The sequence below is a fragment of the Lynx rufus genome, unplaced genomic scaffold, assembly GCF_022079265.1.
Source record: "Lynx rufus isolate CCGP_SWC_20201006 ecotype Redwood Valley unplaced genomic scaffold, mLynRuf1.p SCAF_7, whole genome shotgun sequence".
NCBI lineage: Eukaryota > Metazoa > Chordata > Mammalia > Carnivora > Felidae > Lynx > Lynx rufus.
In genome coordinates this window covers 12655900-12676617 of record NW_025814889.1, presented here as the reverse complement: position 1 = coordinate 12676617, position 20718 = coordinate 12655900, and the positions used below count along the sequence as shown (strand labels likewise).

At 46.0% G+C, this 20718-nt stretch overlaps 1 protein-coding gene across 1 annotated transcript in view; it reads left to right on the top strand.

The window, feature by feature from the left end:
* FRMD4A (FERM domain containing 4A) overlaps positions 1 to 20718 on the top strand; it is a 217079-nt gene that overhangs the window by 100987 nt on the left and 95374 nt on the right. The window contains exons 6-8 of the mRNA XM_047066791.1: positions 5954 to 6010; positions 6924 to 6946; positions 18650 to 18733. Of these exons, the coding sequence (XP_046922747.1) occupies positions 5954 to 6010; positions 6924 to 6946; positions 18650 to 18733 (164 nt within the window). The remainder of the gene's footprint in view (positions 1 to 5953; positions 6011 to 6923; positions 6947 to 18649; positions 18734 to 20718) is intronic.

The window sequence follows — 20718 nt, the reverse complement described above, 5'->3', positions numbered from 1 at the left end:
GACACCCCACATAGCCACATGCTTCAACAGCATTTCTCATGTGTTTTAAGTCGCCACGATTACAGGTGGATGATGGAAAGGAAATTTATGACCAGGGGATAGATAACACTGACTTATAAATGTGTGCCTTTTTTTGTGGAAAACTCCCATGGGAAGTCTACCCTTGATGTTGTGTGTTGCCTGGAAAATCACGCAGGAAAGCAGAGCTCTCCTGCCAAGCTTTCTTTCCAGTCTTGTCTCTCTTTGGATGTGGCTTCCTCTGCCAAACCGAAGAGGCCCATCGACCAGCCCCATGGGAGACAGTGGACTTGTCATACCCAATGGGAGTGATGGGGTGGATGCGGATTCTGATCTCAGCTTTTGCCCCGCCTTCAGGCTGCAGGGTAGAATCCTGCCTTCTCTCCGCTGCTGAAGGGAAATTGCTGTCAAGAGGTCATCACCACAATAATTTTTGAAAGTCTTGCCGGCCACAAGTGCTAGGACACAACATGTCAGTGTCTTTCTTAATTTTTAAAAAAGAAGGATTCCGATTGATAATACGGGATTGACTATCCACTCTTTTTTTTTTTTTTTAATTTTTTTTTTCAACGTTTATTTATTTTTGGGACAGAGAGAGACAGAGCATGAACGGGGGAGGGTCACAGAGAGAGGGAGACACAGAATCGGAAACAGGCTCCAGGCTCTGAGCCATCAGCCCAGAGCCTGACGCGGGGCTCGAACTCCCAGACCGCGAGATCGTGACCTGGCTGAAGTCGGACGCTTAACTGCGCCACCCAGGCGCCCCACTATCCACTCTTAAATATGATTGTCACACCGAAGTGCTTGTTCTCAACCCTTATCTTGTCCGCCAGTGATCGCCAAAGAAGCAACCCATCATCTGTATCTAAAGGTGGGCTGCAGTGGGACTCTTTGGGCTGGAGGACAAATTGGCACGAGCATTCTTCAGAGTGAGTTTTTATGGTCACCTTCCATGACTGTCACTAAACTAGGCACATACACAATGCTCAGTAAATTGTTTTTCATCAGTTACTTTCCAATCCCAGGGAGCAAGGATTTGCATAGCTCCTGTGAAATGGTCAAGTCTGATGCCTACATGTACCCAATGAGAGCGGATCATGTCTAAAGAAACTTAAAATTGCTGCTTTATGTGGGCTGCTGGTCTTGCCCCGCCTTCTTCTCTGAGCCGTCCACATAGGTCTGGGAGCTTCACAAATTATTAAAATTTAAATAATCATCCTTGGGGTGCCTTTGCTATGTAGGGCTAAACACCATCACTCTTGTTGAAATTGAAGTAAGTGGTCTTTATCCAAGATCTTCAAAGAGCTTTGCTAATGAACAGATCGTATTGTCTTGTCTGAAGATGAGAGAAACAAAGCCCGCAGTCAGGCCCCACAGGACAAAGGAAGCAACATAAGTATTAGTCTCAGAGTTACAGAATCCCAGCCCTTCCTTGTCTTTTCACTTGATGATGGTAGGTTTAGTGTGTGTGTTCCTATGACAGGGGGTGGAAGGAAAGAAGGACAGAGAGGGACTTTTCGTTTTCATTTCTAGTGACAAATTTCACTCTGGCTCACCATCTTGGTGGTTCTCGTGACCTCTAAGAGACAGTCTCCCCAGGGTCACGACACGGGCCAGAAGCAGAAGGAATCACTGTGCCACAGAGTCAGAGCACGGTGGCCCAGCATGAATGGCCCATACGCCAGTGGGTCATTAGCCAAACAGGAGGGAACTTGACTGATGAAAAACTGGCAAAGGGCTAAGGAAGACGGTTGTGCAAGACCACGTCAGTCCCTTCCTGCACCCCAGCCCCTGTTTGCCTGGGGCGTCATCATGCAGCCATTATGAGTTGTGCAATGAGCCCGGGTGCTTACACAGGCACAGGGAGGCCGGATGTGGCATCGGGACCACTTGGGTGATAGACACACACATGGAGACACGTTTGCATAATGTTCTCTCCTCGTTAGAAAAATACGTCTTACTAAAGATTCCCGTGAATGCCGAACAACGCTGAAGCACAGAGGCAACGTTGTGGGGGTCAGATTGTAAGCACCAGTGAGCCCCAATAAATCCTACAGAAGACAGGATATTTGCAGTGTGTCTTAGGGTTTCTAAATCACCCTCCATTTCCTCACCAAACTCAGTAAAATAATTGGAAAAGAAGTCATTAGCCCCCTTCTACGGAGGAAAACGAAACGGGAGGAGATCCAGTGATTTATTCAGTGTCCCAGAGCTGATGGGGGTGGGGGGTTGGAACTAGAACCTGGAACTTTCTAGTGAGAGTAGAAGTGATCTTAAGGAGGGTGGCAAGAACCAAACTCCTCAGTCATTTTGTGGTGAGGAGAGAGGTGGTAGTGGTGGGCGAGCCCTGCAGATTGTTCTGGATGGACCTGGCAATGGATCGTCCTCCCTGAAATCTTATCAGCCTACCATATGGTTGTTAGTCACGTTTTCTGTTATATCGAGCGTATTAATCTCACGCGAAAGTTGGAATTTCTGTCATTGCCGACGACGGAGGAATGCTTTTCGTTAAGATCCAGGGTTGTGTAAAGACCCCCACCAAGTCCCTTGGAGCACGGGGGTCGTGAAGAGGTCCTCCAGTTCTCGGCACTTTTGGAGAACCTCACACCTGCCGCCCGGGGTTCTCGTGGGGCTATTTACTTGGAACTCTTGGAGACCCACAGATGGAAATCTTTCTGAGAATATTGTTAACCGTGACGCTGCTGATACATGACCCCGGGCCTCTTCCTTGAGCTCCTGAGTCACCTGGGATAAAACAATGCGGAGTGGGAGGAAGCGGGCCATCCTCCCCAACCCTGCTCTGAGCACACACGCGCACACCTGCGGGCGGTTGCGTTTTGTCTTTCCGGGGCATTCTTCAAAAGATCAGAGAAAGCCGGACACGTTATTCAGTAGTAGGTGAAGCAGGTGCCCTCCTCCTTTCCCCTGTCGTCCTCTTCTAGGGAAAACCCTGCACCCCAGGAGAGTGTGTGGTTTTCACCTGCCCTCTCTGTGGTCTCATTCAGTGTATTTTCTCTGCGTGAGCAGAAAGATCGCACCTCTGGATTGCCAAAGAAAGACCTTCCTCTGCCTTCTCTACCCTTCTTCCCCCTACAGGTACATTTTCATTTAGCGGATGAGTCACATCATGAACTAAAAGCTTGTGTTCACACTTAAAAGGGCTGTTCCTGATGGCTGGTTTTGAGTCGCACGCTAGATAAGCCTCTCCTCGAATGTTAACGATTAGCCCACCATCGACCATTAGCTGCAACACGGGTGTAAATGTTTGACAGGAGAGCACACAGAGCGTGCGGGGGCCAGCGCCCGTGAGCGTGCAGGAAGTCAGTCGGTGGGAATGGAAAGGAACGTAGCGCATGTGGAAGCGGTCCGCCGTGGAAACCCTGGACAGTGTTTCTGTTAAATCATTTGTACATTGTTGAATGATTTACATTCTGATGGGATCTGGTAATCCCAGAACGGCAATTCCACACATTCCTCTGTATCCCGACCCTGACAGTCTATATCAATTACAGCGGCCGTAAAGCTCTCTCAGCTGGTTAAGCATAAAGAATTATTGTGCCCGATCCTTCCATATGGTCTCCTTGGTTCTCTTAGCCCACACTTGTAAGGTCGTTCGGTGGCAAATATTATTATCCGTCTTTGAAATCACTAAGCCTTTTGAAAGAGCCCAAATGATATCCCTCCCTCGAAAGATACAGGCTTGCTCGAGCGCATTGTTTTGAATTCCAGGGTCCAGTTGTGGACCACAAAAGAAACTCATTAGAAAATCCATGAATCAGAGTTCGGTTTATAATTCGAGTGAAAAATAACTCTAGTTTTGGCTAACTTCAGTGATAGATATGGTTCCAAGAATATGTTGGCTGACACCGAGTCCTTACTTTTTTTAGTCGAAATGTAATTGACACATAATATTGTATTAGTTTCACGTGTACAACATAATGGCTCGATATTTGTACATTACCGTCCGTCCACATAGACATTTATTTCCTTGTGTTGAGAAGTTCCAAGATCTGCTTCTCTTAGCAACCTTCAAATATACAGTAACTATACCTCTTAGCAACCTTCAAATCTACAATGACTATAGTCACAATGCTGTACATTATATCCTCAGAACTTATTTATAAACTGAAAGCTTTTACTTTTTGGCCCCTTTCACCTTTCCCCCCCCTCCACCGCCGGCAACAACCAGTCTGTTCTCTGTATCTACAAATTTGAATTTTCTTTCTTTCTTTTACATTCTGTGTATCAGCACTATCATTCAGTACTTGTCTTTCTCTGTCTGACTTACCTCACTTAGCATAATGCCCTCAAGATCTATCTATATTGTGACAAATGGCAAGATTTCATTCTTTTTTATGGCTGAGTAATACTCCATTACACACACACACACACACACACACACACACACCACACTTTTTTTTTCAAAATTTTATTTAAATTCTAGTTAGTAAATAAATAAAATAAATTTCTAGTTAGTTAACATATAGTGTAACACTGGTTTCAAGGGCAGAACTTAGTGATTCATCACTTACGTACAATGCCCAGTGCTTATACAACGTTTTCTTTATCCATTCACCCATTGATGGACACAGGCTGTGTCCATGTTTAGAACTGGCTGTTGCAGCGAACAAGGCATGCAGACATCTTTTTGAGTTGGTTTCATTTCCCTTGGACGCGTCGCCAGAAGTGGAATTTCTGGATCACATGATCTGCGATAGTTCTATTTTTAAATTTTTGAGGAACCTTCATTCTGTTTTCCACAGTGGCTGTACCAGTTTATGCTCACCCCCCCCACCCCCAGTGCACGAGGGTTCCCTCTTCTCCACCTGCTCTCCAACACGTGCTATTTCTTGTCTTTTTAATGGTAGCCATTCTGACAAGCACCAGCTGATACCTCCTGAGTCCCTGTTGACTCAGGGGCACTCACGCACTCAGGGAGGTCCCTTGCCGGACAAGAGGTTGGGGGATTGTTTCTGGTCTCCTCACGGCCACTAAGGCCTTGTGACTTGGGGAGAGTCCCTTGACATTTCTGGATTTCTGTTCTCAGTGAAAGCAGAGAGGACTGGGCTTGGAGACGACGGATGTTTATTACCTTGACCATAGTGATGGTGTCACAACGTTTGCGTACGTCCAACGTCATCAAATTGTGTGCACTAAATGTGCAGTTTTTTCTGTGTATCAGTTACACCTCAAAAAGCTGCTTAGAAAATGGATATGAACTATATGCATATTGAAAAATACATATATGAGATTTTTTTTTCAAAAACCAAGGACAGGTTTATACCCTTTTAAGACCATATCCTTAGATCATGATTAAATATTGAGGGGAAGAAGTAAAAGGAAAGAAGCGTTTTTAAACTTAGACTCTGTGGCAGTGCTGGCCAGTAGAACTTTCTACAAGGACAAAAGTGGTCCGTACCTGCTCTGACCCCATGGTAGCCAGCCGCTGCATCGAACTGTTGAGTGCATAAAAGCAATGAGGGCATTGTAATGAGAAACTGTATTTTTAATTTTTATCTAACTTTAATTTAAAGAGTCACAATCCCATTATGACTTTTTTCTTTTCCATAAAGCCTTACTCCTGGTCCCAAAGTCAAGTTCACCAAGAAATCACCATTGGTTATCAAGTAACCTTATGCCACTGATGAATCAGATTCACAGATTTGTAACATTTCCCTAATTTCTCATCAAGATTTAAAGCTTTGAGGTGACTGGGGAGATCCAGGACCACTGGGGTCCGCCTCTGGCTAAAAGCTGCGAATAGAATGTCGGGAATCATTTAGGGCCAAGTAATTCGGCACAGAGATATTCTCTGAGCGTTTGAGATTCTGGGAAACAGCTGAGAAAAAAGAGAGCGGGTCTTTTTTTAGGAGATGTCCTAAAGAAATCCTGTTAAAGGACCAAACTTACCTTTCTTTTTGGTTTGTCCCTCTAGGAGCTGATCGATGTTGACAGTGAAGTGGTGTTTGAATTAGCCTCCTATATTTTACAGGTGAGTTGTCCTGTCCTCATCTGGCTGTCCCAGAGCCATACGCAGTAGAGACGGGAGTAAGATTGAGCACACCCAGCAGGCTGCCATATTCACTACCTATTTGTCATCTTAATTATTTATGACACTAATAGGAAGGAGCTACACCATGGCAGTCAATAGAGGCTTCTGGCCTTCCAGAATTTTAAGACAGGGTCTCTCTGCAAAGGAAAATTGTGTGTATCACTTGAGCCTGGGGGAAACAAGGATCGTTCAGTAACTCCCTTTTCTTCAGGGTTAGTGCCCTCCCCCACTCTGGAGAAAGCCCAGTAAATAGCAAGATTTAACTGCCAAGAGAATCATTGCACATCCTATGGAAAGACAAGGAACGGACAGGCCTTTCACTTATGGGTAAAAGAGGTGTTAATGAAAATCGGCAGCAATGACAGTTTTAGTAATGCTGGCAAGATGAATTAGAAGGACGGCATTCATTTATTTCTTCCACAAAGATTTCTTAAACAACTGTTATATTCAAGATTCCTTGAAGGTTCCACGGCCCCTTCTTAGGATGACCAGGAAAGAGCCCACAATACAAAACAAGTAACATAAGACACTAAGCATTTCTACCCAGACACATGTTCAGATCCGGAATCCTCAATCCAGAAGAAGGTAGACCAGGGTCCAGAGGTAGAAACTTGCATTTTGTTGTTATGAATCACTTTCTTTATATATAACTTTCTAAAGTTTAATTTTGTGTCTCATATTCATGTGGCAAATGCATGGTCCTTGCCCCATTGTCTTCCTATAGCAGATAGGACAGCAGCAGTAGTAAGCTGAGCTTACTCAGTAGAGGAGTGGTCATGACGGTGGAATGTATTTAAAAGTCTGGAACACGGTACAGGAATGTTTCATTGACGTTGAATTTTTTCTTCTACAGGAGGCAAAGGGAGATTTTTCTAGGTGAGTTTACAAAAGGATTTGTTTTCTTACTGTGCTCTGTTAATCTTTATTAAAAGAAACTATTCTTTCTATACTTTGTAGGAGGGCAGTGCTTTAATGTTAGATATTAACGAGGAGTGCCTGGATGGCTCAGTCGGTTGGGTGGCCGACTTCGGCTCAGGTCATGATTTTGCGGTTCGTGAGTTCGAGCCCGGTGTCGGGCTCTGTGCTGACAGCTCGGAGCCTGGAGCCTGTTTCGGATTCTGTGTCTCCCTCTCTCTCTCTGCCCCTCCCCTGCTGATGCTCTGTCTCTCTCTCAAAAGTAAATAAATGTTAAACAAAATTATTTAAAAAATTAAAAATATATATATATATTAATGACGAGAGCCACCTCTCAACTTGTCAATTGAAACAGACGTATCGGGCAGAGGAAACATAGTAACAGCAAGGAGGATGTTCTGTACTAAATGAAAAGCCTAGAGATCACTAAAGCAGAGACCAGCACCCACTGTCACACATGGCCACTAGTGAGGTTTGTCAGCTGGAACCTAGAGCCTGAAGCCACCACTCTGGTGTGAACAGGGCTTTAGATTATCCCGCAACGTGGACATTTTTTCTCTCTCTCCGTTTTAGTCTCCTGCTCCTCCAAAGGATGAAATGCTATCCCATAGGGAGATTTCCTTCCTGAAAGTATCTCGGTTCCCCACTTCTACTTTTCTTCCCTCTCTAGATATTCCATTGGAGAGAATGTAAACACTTAACCACCGGGGACACTGTGCACTGGTTATTAACTTGTGGAACTGCCAGCTTCTCAGTGCCGTTCATTTCCTGAAGCTTTTGCCCATTGACCAGCGTGATTGAATCGCCTCTCATTTTCTCATGATCGTTAGTGGAGCCCTCAGAGTAGGGAGTTGTAGACATCCACCAACGGACTGTCTGCTCAAAGACAGACATTATTCCAGGCATTCTGCTTTCTTGAACTCCCCGAGAGATGTCTGGGATAGCCCATATTTTAGAATCAAGGTCTAAATGTACAAGAAAACAGTGTCTGGGCATAGCATTCTGACTCATCAATAGGAAATACGCAAAATTGGTATTAAAATTAAGAAACACTGGGGCGCCTGGGTGGCTCAGTCAGTTGAGCGTCCGACTTCGGCTCAGGTCATGGTCTCACGGTTTGTGAGTTCGAGCTCCGCGTCGGGCTCTATGCTGACAGCTCAGAGCCTGGACCCTGCTTTGGATTCTGTATCTCCCTCTCTCTTTGCCCCTCCCCTGCTTGCATTCTGTCTCTCTCTCTCTCTCTTTCAAAAATAAATAAACATTACAATTTTTTTGTTTGTTTTTAAATCGTTATTAGAAGATTCTAACATCTGGGGTGCCTGAGTGGCTCAGTTGGTTAAGTATCCATCCACCTTCGGCTCAGGTCATGATCTCATGGTCCGTGAGCTCGAGCCCCGCGCTGGGCTCTGTGCTGACAGCTCGGAGCCTGGAGCCTGCTTCAGATTCTGTGTCTCCCTCTCTATGCCCCTCCCCTGGTCGCTCGCTCTCTCTCTCTCTCTCTCTCTCTCTCTCAAATATAGATAAACATTAAAAAAATTTTTTTTAAAGAAACACAAATCCTGACTCTAGTCCATGATGGGACTTGTATGTTTTCTCATGCTTTGGCAGATTTGATCTAAACTACTTCAGTTAGTGCCTTACCTGTACTTGTCTAGATTTGTCAAGTTCATGCGGCCTGGTTTGTGAAGCCTTCGCTGTTTTCTCTTTGGTCTCCATGTGCATATCTAAAGCTTTGTAACAAAGCCTGAGGTGTATGTTCTCATTCCGATATCTCAGCAAAAGCAAAAAACGTAGTTTATGATTTAAAACAAGGGTCAGTTGGGGCGCCTGGGTGGCGCAGTCGGTTAAGCGTCCGACTTCAGCCAGGTCACGATCTCGCGGTCCGTGAGTTCGAGCCCCGCGTTGGGCTCTGGGCTGACAGCTCAGAGCCTGGATGGAGCCTGTTTCCGATTCTGTGTCTCCCTCTCTCTCTGCCCCTCCCCCGTTCATGCTCTGTCTCTCTCTGTCCCAAAAATAAATAAACGTTGAAAAAAAAAATAAAAAAAAAAAAATAAAATAAAACAAGGGTCAGTTTGGGGTGCCTGGATGGCTCAGTCAGTTAAGCGTCTGACTTCAGCTCAGGTCATGATCTCACGGTTTGTGGGTTCAAGCCCCGCGTCGGGCTCTGTGCTGACTGCTCAGAGCCTGGAGCCTGCTTTGGATTCTGTGTCTCCCTCTCTCTCTGCCCCTCCCCTGTTCATGCTTTGTCTCTCTCTGTCTCTCAAAAATAAGTAAATGTTAAAAAAAAAAAGGGGGGGTAAGCCAACATTTTCTGTAAAGGGCCAGATGGTAACTAATCTTGGGTTTTGCAGGCCATAGAGTCTCTGCTGTAATTACTCAGCTCTCCCTTTGTAAGTGCAAAAGGAGCCATAGACAACAGGTAAATACAGGAGTATAGCAGTGTTCCAATAAAACTTTATTTATAGACTTGGAAATTTGAATCTTGTATACATTTTCTTGTATCCTGATATACTGTTCTTTTGAATTGTTTGTTTTCTAACCATTCAAAGAATATAAAAGCCATTCTTAGCTCATGGGCCATACAAAAACCAGCAGAGGGCTGGTGGGTTGCAGTGTGCTTACCCCTGATTCTAAAATTAGTCCCTTCAGCCCAGTTTGAATATTTGCATAAGGAGACCTCCAGGCCCCTTGTGTTTAGGCTTCCCAAGTTCTTGCTATAAAGCAGAGGTAGTCAATTTTTTTTTTTAACTAAGGCTTTTTTACAGCCTTAGCAGGAGACCTTAAACATCATAGGTGGCCAGTAACCATTCAGTGAATCTGTTGAATGAAACATTTTGAGGATATAGAAACTATGTTTGGCTTTTTTTGTTGTTGTTGTTTTGTTTTTTGGGGGGTTTTTTGCAGTTGTTACTTTTTTATGCCCTTCATTTGGTATTGGAATTTGGGGGTTTTGATAAATGCAGCTTTATATCTTACAAAGACTTCCGATCCCTTGAAAAATAGTTTAACAACCCCAGGTGCAATCGATTCTCCAAAGATACTCTTCCCCCCTTTTCTTTGACCAGCCCCGAACTCCGCTGTAGATATTATTTATTTTTGAGAGTACCCTGACAGGATGGAACGTGAACTGTGAAGTCGTCTGACCCCACAGATCCTGGGAACGTTTGGCCTCAGGGATTGCCAGGGAGGAGGAAGTTGTAGGCCTGGCCTCCCAGTAATTCATGGTCCCTTAATGAGCCTGTGGAATGCTAGCTCATGGGGCTCAGAGAAACAAAGGATCCTGGTTTAGCTTCATTTGTCAAAGTGCTGCCTCTCAGTTTGTTTGTCCCCAGCTGTCTGGGGAGAGAAACAGCCTTCACGGGAGGGAGAGGTCAGACACCTTATCCCAAAGGTCACTCTGTGTGCCAGGGTAGACCTCCCGTCGCGGAAGGTGGAGGTGATCTGTTCCGTGCGGTGCCCTGATCAACACCTGTCATCTGCAGCAGGCCCACGGTCTGTGTGCAAGAGTGGCCTGGCGTTTTGGAATAAGAGAAGGTCATTCTAAATTCCTTGTTGGTGCCTTTTCCCATCTATACCCAGGGAAATCCCCAAAGCATTAACGTTGAGCACATTTAGTTTGGTGGCTGAACATTAGGCGTTTTAGGTGTCCTAGTCTGAGAAGTTTAGTATTGTAGAGTTACGTTCAGTCTATTAATAATAATTCATGCAGGACTGTGCATTAAGTTCTGTGCATTACATTTAACTGAAAGGCTTTGACTTGTATACATACCCGTCAATAGAATATGTTTTGCTGAACAGCATCAATAAAATGAGAGGTCCGCTTCGATCGCACAGAAGAACACTGCGGCATGGTCCAGGGCTTAAGTCTAGGATATTCTAGAATCTAGAGGATTAAAGAACCTTTTTAACTAATGGTCGCCCACAAAAGACAAAGTAACCTTTTCATAGCCAGAGGGTACCAAACTGAACTTCCTGAAAGGCTGTTTTGCTCTAGATGTGACTATTCTGTAGATTTACGTGTCAGGAAACATACACAACTACATTTCAGTGGAATGAATATTACACATCTAAAAATTATGGGAGCAGTTTCCTTGAAGTATAATGACAAGGGAGAAGTCAAAAGTGCTAATGTACTTTACCAGAAGGAAAGCAGTATACGGACAACACGGAATCATAATTCTTCTTCCTCCTGCCCCTCCCAGGCTCTTCTGTTTCTGATTTTGGACTCAGTCTTGCCCAGCAGACCCCTGGAGGCTTATTCTTACCAAGCTCCCCTTTTCTTTCCTGTGAATGGAAATGCTCACTTTATCTTCTTGGACTTTACCATGAGATGTCGGGTTGAGCGTTGCTGAGAAGAAATGGCTGGGGTACATAGAGATCAATAAGAAGTATTGTCCGGGGCAGGAAGAAATCTATGTCATCATAGTCTAACATATTGGGGACAGATTTGTGAGCCCTCATTAAAGGTTTGGGAAATAGCCTTATCGAAAAATAATATTTTCTCACTTGTATTATTTTCCTTAGCACAGCACGATAATCGTTCTTCACTTCCTGGTGTCTTTGTGTGTACAAAAATGGATGTCCTTCCACAATCAGGAAATGTAGAGTTGGCATTTCTGTTTAAAAACAATCGAATAGCCTAAGGCCTGCTATCCTTGCCAGCTCTAGAGGCAAATATTAGGTTGAAAAGGATCAACACGGTTTAAAAACAAAGTTCTCATTTGATCGTCCCTCCTGGACACTCGTCAGCTAACACACGTTTTCCGTGATTTATCCATACTTTATGCATCAGAAACACTGCAGTGGCTTGAGTGCTGAACACTGACATTTCCTATTTTAAAAATTTAAAGGGAAAAGCCTTGGGTTATTATAGAAAAAAGTAAGATTCTCTTCCTCGAAAAGGTCAGTGCAGGAACACCTCATTTAATCAACTGAACAGGATATCCAAATTGTATGGTTACATTGTAATTTAATTTTTTTTAATGTGTTATTTAGTTTTGAGAGAGAGACAGAGACAGAGTGCAAGTGGGGAAGGGGCAGAGAGAGAGGGAGACGCAGAATCCGAAGCAGGCTCTGGGCTCGGAGCTGTCAGCACAGAGCCCGACGCGGGGCTCGAACTCACAAGCTGTTGCGATCATGACCTGAGTCAAAGTTGGACGCTTCGCCGACCGAGCCTCCCAGGCGCCCTAGTTACGTATTAATGTCACAGAAGACTTATTGCTACATTGTACACAAGAACTTGATTTTTCGTTTTTTTTCTCTAAGGGGACCTTAACTGAAAACCCTCATAGCCAGTCTCTCTTCCTGATGTTGAGAATCACCTCACACTTTACTTTCTGTCAACCCTTTTGATACTCTCAGAAGGGTGCCACCAAAAGAGGGGGAAAAGATCATTTTAAACTTTTTGCCAAATCAGTGAACTGATTTAAAAAAAAAATGTTTTATGCCAAACAGCACACATAAATGCCTGAGTCACACTACCTTTGGTATAAAGAACCATCCAAACATTAACAGGGACCAGTAGAAAACATCTGTTCTATAGAATTTTTTTGTTAACAGGATTTAATTGAAACCAGATCAGTAAAGCTCTGTTACTCTGGGCCGTCCCTTGGGCCCTGGAAATATCTTTGTTATAGAGGACCGGATGCACTGACGCTAATCATTAAAACAGGATTCTACCAGCAAAACATTTCTCAGGACCAGTAAGCAAACAGCACCTGAAAAAGACTGATGTTAAGAGCATTTCATGTAAAGGTCCATGGGCCACGTGGTGCTTACCTGTTCAGAGACTGTCATGTGCCTGAGAGGCAGGGGAAGGAAAACCTCCATCTGCAGGCTCTGTCTGTTCCAAAATAAACACAGCGGCCACAGAAAAAGAAGCGACGCTGTGATTGAGTACTTAGGGTTCAGTTTATATGACATCTGCACAAACTTAAACACAGGTCCAAGTGAGAGAGTATTAGCCCAGCGGAGTTCCAGTGGTATGTAAGAAATTTTGCTGTGTCCTGATTTATCAACCTGCAGGTTTCTAATTCTATCTCTTAAAATAATAATAATTATTATTATTATCTAATGCTTTTTGAAATGGAGTGAGGGAGGGAGGGGCAGAGAGACAATCTCAAGCAGGCTCCATACTGCCCAGTGCAGAGCCCGATGTGGGGCTCGAACTCATGAAACTGTGAGATCATGACCTGAGCCGAAACCAAGAGTCAGACACTTAACCGACTGAGCCACCCAGGGTGCCCTGTTTCCTACAACTTTTTAATTGGTGTCTCGAAAAAAACTAGTTGGCGGTGATCGTATAGTAAGCAAAATAGATTTGCTGAGAGTCTTAGGTAGAGTAAGAAATACTCAGACAGTGGGGTTTGGAATAGTGAACGTTTAGCATAGAACTGGTATCTTTACCAGTTTGAATTGTATCTTTAAAACCCCAAATTGCGAATGTCCCTGTTGGAAACTTAGTAGAAAAGTCCTCTGTTAAGCTTAAAACACATCTGTCAGCCCAAAGGAGAGTTTTTGTGGGAATAATTTAAATGTATGTAATTCTCGTATGTTATTTCACACACAAAAAGAGAGAGGGAGAGAGAGAGAGAGAAGGGGTATGTGATGGTTTTCCCATGATTTAAGAAAGGACTTTGAGCGAGAAGCAGCTGGAATATTTCACGCCCGCAAGACCTTTTGAAAAGGAACAAAATCTGTGAAAATTTGAAACAAAATGTTCAAGTGGAAAAGTTATAAATTGTTACAGAAATCTTTGTTTTATGCACAAAATTCCATTTTCCTGAGCTTTTCAAGTGTGTAATTCACATTTTCTGAGCATAGGAAAATATTCAGACAGGGGATTTTGTAGGACGATATCCTTCAAGTCCTGTGGGAATCGTTTAGCTATAAAGTAAGGAGGAGATTTTGTATTATGACAGCTGCCTCTTTTGTGAAGCATTTATTTAATAGCAATATGGTATTTCGAGTTGACCTAGTGAATAGCGGAAAGGCTCGTGGCTATAACACTATGTCAGTTTTTCAAAATTAAGATTCCCAGTCTAAGGGAGATGTAGAAAGTTAATCAGTTGCTGCTGCTTGTTTCATTTGCGTGTAATTACTGTCTTCGATTGTAGACTTCTAAAATGTTTAAAAACTTGTTTCGAATTTTGCAAGTTCCCAACTATGTTAGAAACTCACAAAACGTTTTGCATCACCCTAGGAAGCCAGACTCACTCGTCAAGAAAGAAATCTGTACTCAGATAAATTGGTAGTTAGCATCAGAAAATGAAGGCACACAATTCGTAAATGTTGGCAATGTTCCCCCTCCATGGAGCGTAGCCTGTTTCTCCGTGATCCAGACCCAGAATCCAGAATCCCATGCTGGAGAAGTCTCAGCGGGTCCTCAGGTTGCCAGTGTCTGCAAATGTTCACACAACGATAGAAGTGTTACAGGCAACATCCCAGCTACGAGCTTTTCCAGCCCTCCCTACACACTTCTAAAAAAAGCATGTGATTGGGAGAAAATAGGCAAGCACCTCATTTTCTTTGTTGTAACCAGGACTTAAACTTGGTTCAAACAAACAAACAAACAGGGAGGAAGGAAAAGGAAGGAAATTGTTCCCTGCGTGGTTTTTAAAGATCAGTAAAGAAGAAAAAAATATACAACTTGCCTTATTAATCTTAGAGTTTTCTAGATTCATTGTACCATTGAATAAAGTCGTACAGATCCACAGTGTGGGTCTGAAACTTTAGGGTGTCGGTGATGTTTCTGAATTCTGAAATTTGTAGATTTTAGACGGGGACAATTCAGGGTGTTCCTGAACACCGTGATAGTGTCTGGGGCACTGTCCTGGAACCTAACCTCTTACTGTGCCTGCACCAGAACATGGATATTTGCACCAAGTGGGACAGAGAAAGGTCCAATGTTGCCTCCTATAAAAAGGTGAGGATTGCCACCAAGGGTGTTACAGAAATGTCTGTTTCTTAGAGCTTTTTGGATTTGGGAATTACGGATAATGAGGACCTGTAGGGCTCTTTTACTTAGGAAATCCCTCTCCCTGGGGAACTTGACCTTCACGATAGCCTTTTAAAACACGGAGGCATTAGTGTTAGTGAAAAGGCATCACGTTGCCTTGCCTGAATTGCAGGACAATCCTCCTTGTTACGCTGGTTTGACTTTCTGGGCTTAGCGCTCTTTTGTGTTTTAGTGCCGTGTGCATCGAAACCACTGGGTTCAGGAAGAATTCTGCCGCACTAAGCATTTTCTCTGTGTCCCAGATTTGTCCTGCAAATTATGGACATCTCATTGAACCTAAGGAGAATCTTCTGAAAAAGTGTTTCCTCGTTTTTTTAAAGGGAAACAAACCCATGTGGATTTTGCTAATCCTCTGATCAAATTTGATTTTTGCTTCCTTCGCTTTATGGTGTCTTGGTTAAATCTGTTGTTGCTGTTATTTGCAGCAAATTTCTTGTTTGATATATTGCTAGAAATCTTAGAATGTGTTCTTAGTAGATCATTTGAACGTCCCAGATATGATAAGCAGTGTAGGTGGTAGGAAAGAGACACATCATCTCAAAAATCCCCCTAAATCAAAGACCAGAGCAACACTGAGAGTCCACTTCCCAAAAGTTTGGAATAAAATCTGGTGAATGTTAAAAATGAGAAGACTTTGGGTTGATGCGCAGTGTAGCAAATGACTCTCCAAGGGGCCTTTTTTCTTTTTCTAAAAATGGAACATGAACCATTTTAGGCTGTCTTATACATCGGCATTTATCAAGTGCACTGAACTCTGGGGGGAAATGTCTGAGTCGATGACCCTGAAAGAGGAAACTGGGGACTTCTAGGACGTTCGTTAGGTCGTAGCTTCCCACGCCTCTGGAGATGCAGCGACCAGGTCTGCCATCAGGGCAGCCGTCCGATACGCGGCCACAGAGTGGGGCCAGATCATTTCGCTGGGCTGACCACCTCTAAGTTAGCACAGATGTTTACAGACGGCAGAAAGGCAAATAAAACATTTCTACATAGCTGTCCTGTGGGAAGGATTAAGAGCCATGGATCCCTTCCAGAATGTAATGGATTTGGATGGGCTTCACGCCTTCGTGATTTCTTGTTGTATTTGTCCGTGTGACCATGCCCTGGGGGAGAGCTGGAGAAGCCACGGCAGGCTCCCGCCAGGAAATCAAGCCTGCGATGGTCATCGGGGAAACTTGTTTGCCAACAAACTAGTGTTTGGTGCGTAAGACGATCCCTTCCTCCTTTACCTTCCTCCTTCCCCAAATATACTCCAAATGTGATGAGTGTGAGAAAACCCAAACTCCAGCTTCAGCTGAATTTGCTCCCCCCGCGGCTTCTGCCAGCACAAGTTCATCCCACAAGAGTGAGTAGCTTTTGATAGGTAAGGTGCCGCTGATGATCAGTGAATCGAAGCCCTGTTCTCAGGGTGCCTGTGGTGAAACAGGGGAGGTGAGATCCAGAAATTCATCCCCGCGGGCTCTCAGGTGTTCGGTGAACTGAATATTTGCTTGAACGATGCCTTAATAGGATGCGAGTAAAAATTCCAAACCCTGCTTGGGAACTGAATTTTCCCAAACACAGGGGGCTCACCCATTTGAAAACCCCCGGTGGCTGGCCGTTGCCTACTGGCTACGTGTGAACTCCATGAAAATGATACTCCTATTTCTTTTCTCCACCCAGGCCCTTCCCCAAAGCTGTTGCTTCCACCAGAGCTCACAGGGGCTCTCTTTCCTCTGAGCTATCGAATGCGTTGTTTGAATCAACGTGATCGACTACGGCCCTTAATCAGTTACATTTCTGTTCGCGCTCACGCCGCCCCGCTAACTCGCGAGCGCCTCTTGGATAATGACTGTGCCTTATCTTTTTTGGAGCCCCCTACACTGTTTTCCCCTGTCTAGCAGGGGCTCCCCAAATACCTTCAACTTTTTAACCATTAATTGATAAATCCTTGCCTAACCACGTAGGTGACAGCTGCTGTAGTACTTGGATTTGTTGCATCATATGGTAACACGTTGAGCTGTTCTTCTGGTCGGCTGTGCAGAAACACCACTGACACCATTTCTCAGTCCACTTGGAAAGCACCCTGAGAGCAGCTGTGTCCCCACCCAGTCCCCCCCCCCCCCCCGTGTGTTTCTCTGTCACCACGTAAATGAACCGAACCGAAAGTCCTGGAACGGTTTGCCCACTGGCACTTGGTATGCAAAGGGTAGCCGCTGTGATCCGTTGCCCGGGGCAGCATTTCCGGGAGGGTGGGTTCTCCCAAAGGGCACATCCTCCAGTCTGCGGCGTGGATGTCGGGGTGTCTGCTGTCCAGCTGCCTCAGGAGCTCCCCATCTGTGACTGTGCTGCCCTTCTGTCCTTCCTTCACATGTACTTCCTGAGCTCCTATCTCCTTGCTGTCTTGATGTTATCGCTCAGCCTCCCAGGGGCCAGCATCTGCCTTGCTCTGTGCGAGGAGCACAGAAGCTGCTACTGTGGCCTTGGTTAGAACTGTGGACCGAGGCAGGCTCCGCGGGGTGAGCCCTTGCCAGCGGGGCAGGGGCCGTGAGCCGCTTTAAAGGCCAAAGCTATCCCAAGGAGGAGGCCAGAAATTGCCTCTGGAGGTGAAGAGTGCGTGCAGACCCCAGTGCCCTGGCCCAGCGGGGATGCAGGTCTGTTGAGGGTGCAGAGAGGAGTCAAGCCTCTGAAGAAGCCTGGTTACAACTAGGGGAGTTTTAAGTGCCCTTCTAACCTGACAACATGGGAGCTGGGGGGAGGGGGGGGCGGGGAACAGAATTTCTGGTGCCGGGACCTGCGTCTAGGACCAGATAATCCACTTCCCACTCTTGGAGTCATTTCCAGGTCTTGTCAAAAGCAAGAGTCATTTCTTTCTTTTCCTTCTTTCTTTCTTTCTTTCTTTCTTTCTTTCTTTCTTTCTTTCTTTCTTTCTTTCTTTCTTTCTTTTATCTTTATTTATTTTGGAGAGAGGGAGAGAGAAACGAGCAGGGGAGGGGCAGAGAGAGAGGGAGACAGAGGATCTGAAGCCAACTCCGCACGGACAGCAGCGAGCCGATGCTGGGGCTTGAACTCAAGAACTGTGCAATCGTGACCCGAGCCAAAGCCTGATGCTTAACCAACTGAGCCACCCAGGTGGCCCAAAAGCAGAAGGTTTTTTTTTTTCTCATATTTTGGACAACAGTCTCCAGTGTGCAGATGATCCGAGCAGAGAAAACCAGCATTGTGTGTTCTTGAAGGAAACAGCTCTCAAGGAGAAGCAGTCAGGTTGCCCGTTGGGGCCCCCAGAGCCCGTGATGGGACCCCAGGAGCTTCTCCCACAGACACTGTTGACCCTTCTCTTCCCAGATTTGTGCTGCTCAGGGGCCCTGGGCGCGTGCCCCGCTCCACATACGGGCCATCTGTGAGCCCGATGCCCTGTCCTGTTCTGTGCCCCAGAGGAGAGGCCTTCTGGGCTCTGCACCTCGTGTGTTCTCTTTCCTCTATATTAAATCAATCAATTAAAAGGGAGCACCCCTTCCTACCCCCCGTCCCCCGTCCAGTTTTCATTAAAAGGGAACAGATGTGGGGTCTCGGCTGAGGCCGCCGGGGCGGGGCAGATCACACAGTGCGGTGGTTTTCTCGGAGGGTGAACCATTCCTTGGCATTGTCTGTGTGCCCTCCCTGTCTTCCAGCAATGAGGTGGTGAGGAGTGACTTAAAGAAGCTGCCGGCGCTCCCCACTCAAGCCCTGAAGGAGCACCCCTCCCTGGCCTACTGGTAAGCTGCACCCCCTCGGCACACCCATCAGGAGCGAGCCCTCCCGGGGCACTAGGGGCCGGGGCACCAGGACCCAGCCGGCCCCACTCCAACTTGTAGAAGCGGCTTAGGTCTTGGCCAAACCGTTTTCAGCATGTATTTAAGTGGCATGGTTTGCCATTTTCTATTTTCTTTCTCTTAAGAAAAAAAAAAAAAACGTCTAAAATTTCACTTTGGATGCTTTGCCTCCTTGGAGACCCTTTCATGTGCTGCTCGAGTTTCATTCTGGAATCCCTGTCATTTGATGACAGGATGTGTGAGGTTTGGAGATGTGGGAGAACTGCGGGTTTTTTTTTTTTTTCATTTGCAGAAGAGAGAGATTGATTCTTTGATTTTCCCACAATATTTCTTATCTCCTGATTTGGCCGCCATGGAACATTACACCCTAGTTCATCCGTCAGGCCCCGGATTACTGATTCCGAACAAAACAGGCGCGCGAAAGGGTCCTGGATTGTGGTTCTGGTCACGATCGGGTGGGGCCTGTGTCCCCGGGTGGCCCTCACCACCGACCCAGGAGGAGTGCACTGCCATGGCCCTCGTGTTCCTTCTGAGTCCTTTGCAACAAGCAATGAGTGCTTTTATTAACAACAACAACAAAAGTAGTAATAGTAAAACAAAAGTCGCAGGTCAGTCCTGATAAACTGTAACATGCGACGCTTGTAAACACCTCTTGAATCTGCTTTGTGCAACGTCTGGATTGCTAACATTTCGTCTCATCTGGACACTTTTGCAGGCAGCACACTAGTGGCTCAGTTATTCAGGTGGCTTCCAGAGATTCCAATGGCTGGGTTGGGGCGGGTGGTGATGCACACGGCATTAGCGGGTTCAACTCTGGGCCACAGGTCGTTTCTCCTCAAGAGACCAAGTGATGGGGCAGCGGGAGCAGAAATGAGACGCTGAGTCCCAGGGGCAGAGAGCCCCCCTGCCCCCGGGGTGCTGGCACCCCCCGTCCCCCACCATCTCGTCTCTCTGAGCTGGTTTTTTGCCACACGTCCTGCACAAACATAGAGGTGGATACCTGGTGGCTTTATAGAATCCTAACCTGCCCCCCCAGGGACAGAATCTGTCTCACCTGCAGACTCACCCATGCGTGTGTCCGCTCCCACGCTGCCAGCTTGACGGCCTGCACCTGTGCACACCAACAGATGACGCTCCTGTCCCCTCACTCATGGAGCCGTGCTGCCCTCTGCCCGGTCCCCCGTGTCCCCTGGGCCTCATCGTCCGTGTCCCCCTCCCCCACCAGCTGTTCGCATTGGGGATACCAATGGTGAAAGAGTTAGAGACACGAGAATATAGTTCTGGAGACCAGTAGTTCCTGCACGAAGGGGATGAATTTGCCAGGCGGGGGGGGGCTGGGTTTTCTGGGGTCAGAGTTGCTTTTAATCTAAACCATCCCTCAGCGACCTCCTCATTCATTTGTTTCCCGGCATGTACACCCTATGCTTACCAGCTCCTTCCCAGTCTGTGTGTGTGTGTCTCTCTCTCTTTCTCTCTTTCGTGATCTCCACAGTCTGTTCCACGCTCACATGTTACTTCTAATACAGAAATGTCTTCCTTCATGTCGCTCTCGTCTTTTGTGTTCATATGAACAGCTTCGTCTTTACCGACACCCCTCCAATCTCTGGGGCCCGGCCAGCGCTTTCCCTGGGCCTCACTTGGACCCAGTGGCACCCGTGCCCCTGTGTGTACTCACGGGGAAGACACGGAACGGAGGAAGTGAGATTTTTGAAACAGGTGCCCTCAGGGAGCACAGCCCAGCCTATGCACAGACATGCCAGCCGCATGGCCCATCTTGTTGGTGCATTGCCGAAAAAATGCCTTATTCACTGCAGTTGGCCGGTTGAAGTCGGTCTCTATATTCCAACCTACTCATTTGGATTTCTAAAAAGCAAAGACTTCAGGAAGGGATAAATGCTATTCGTGCTTCGTAGACCGGAGACAGGACA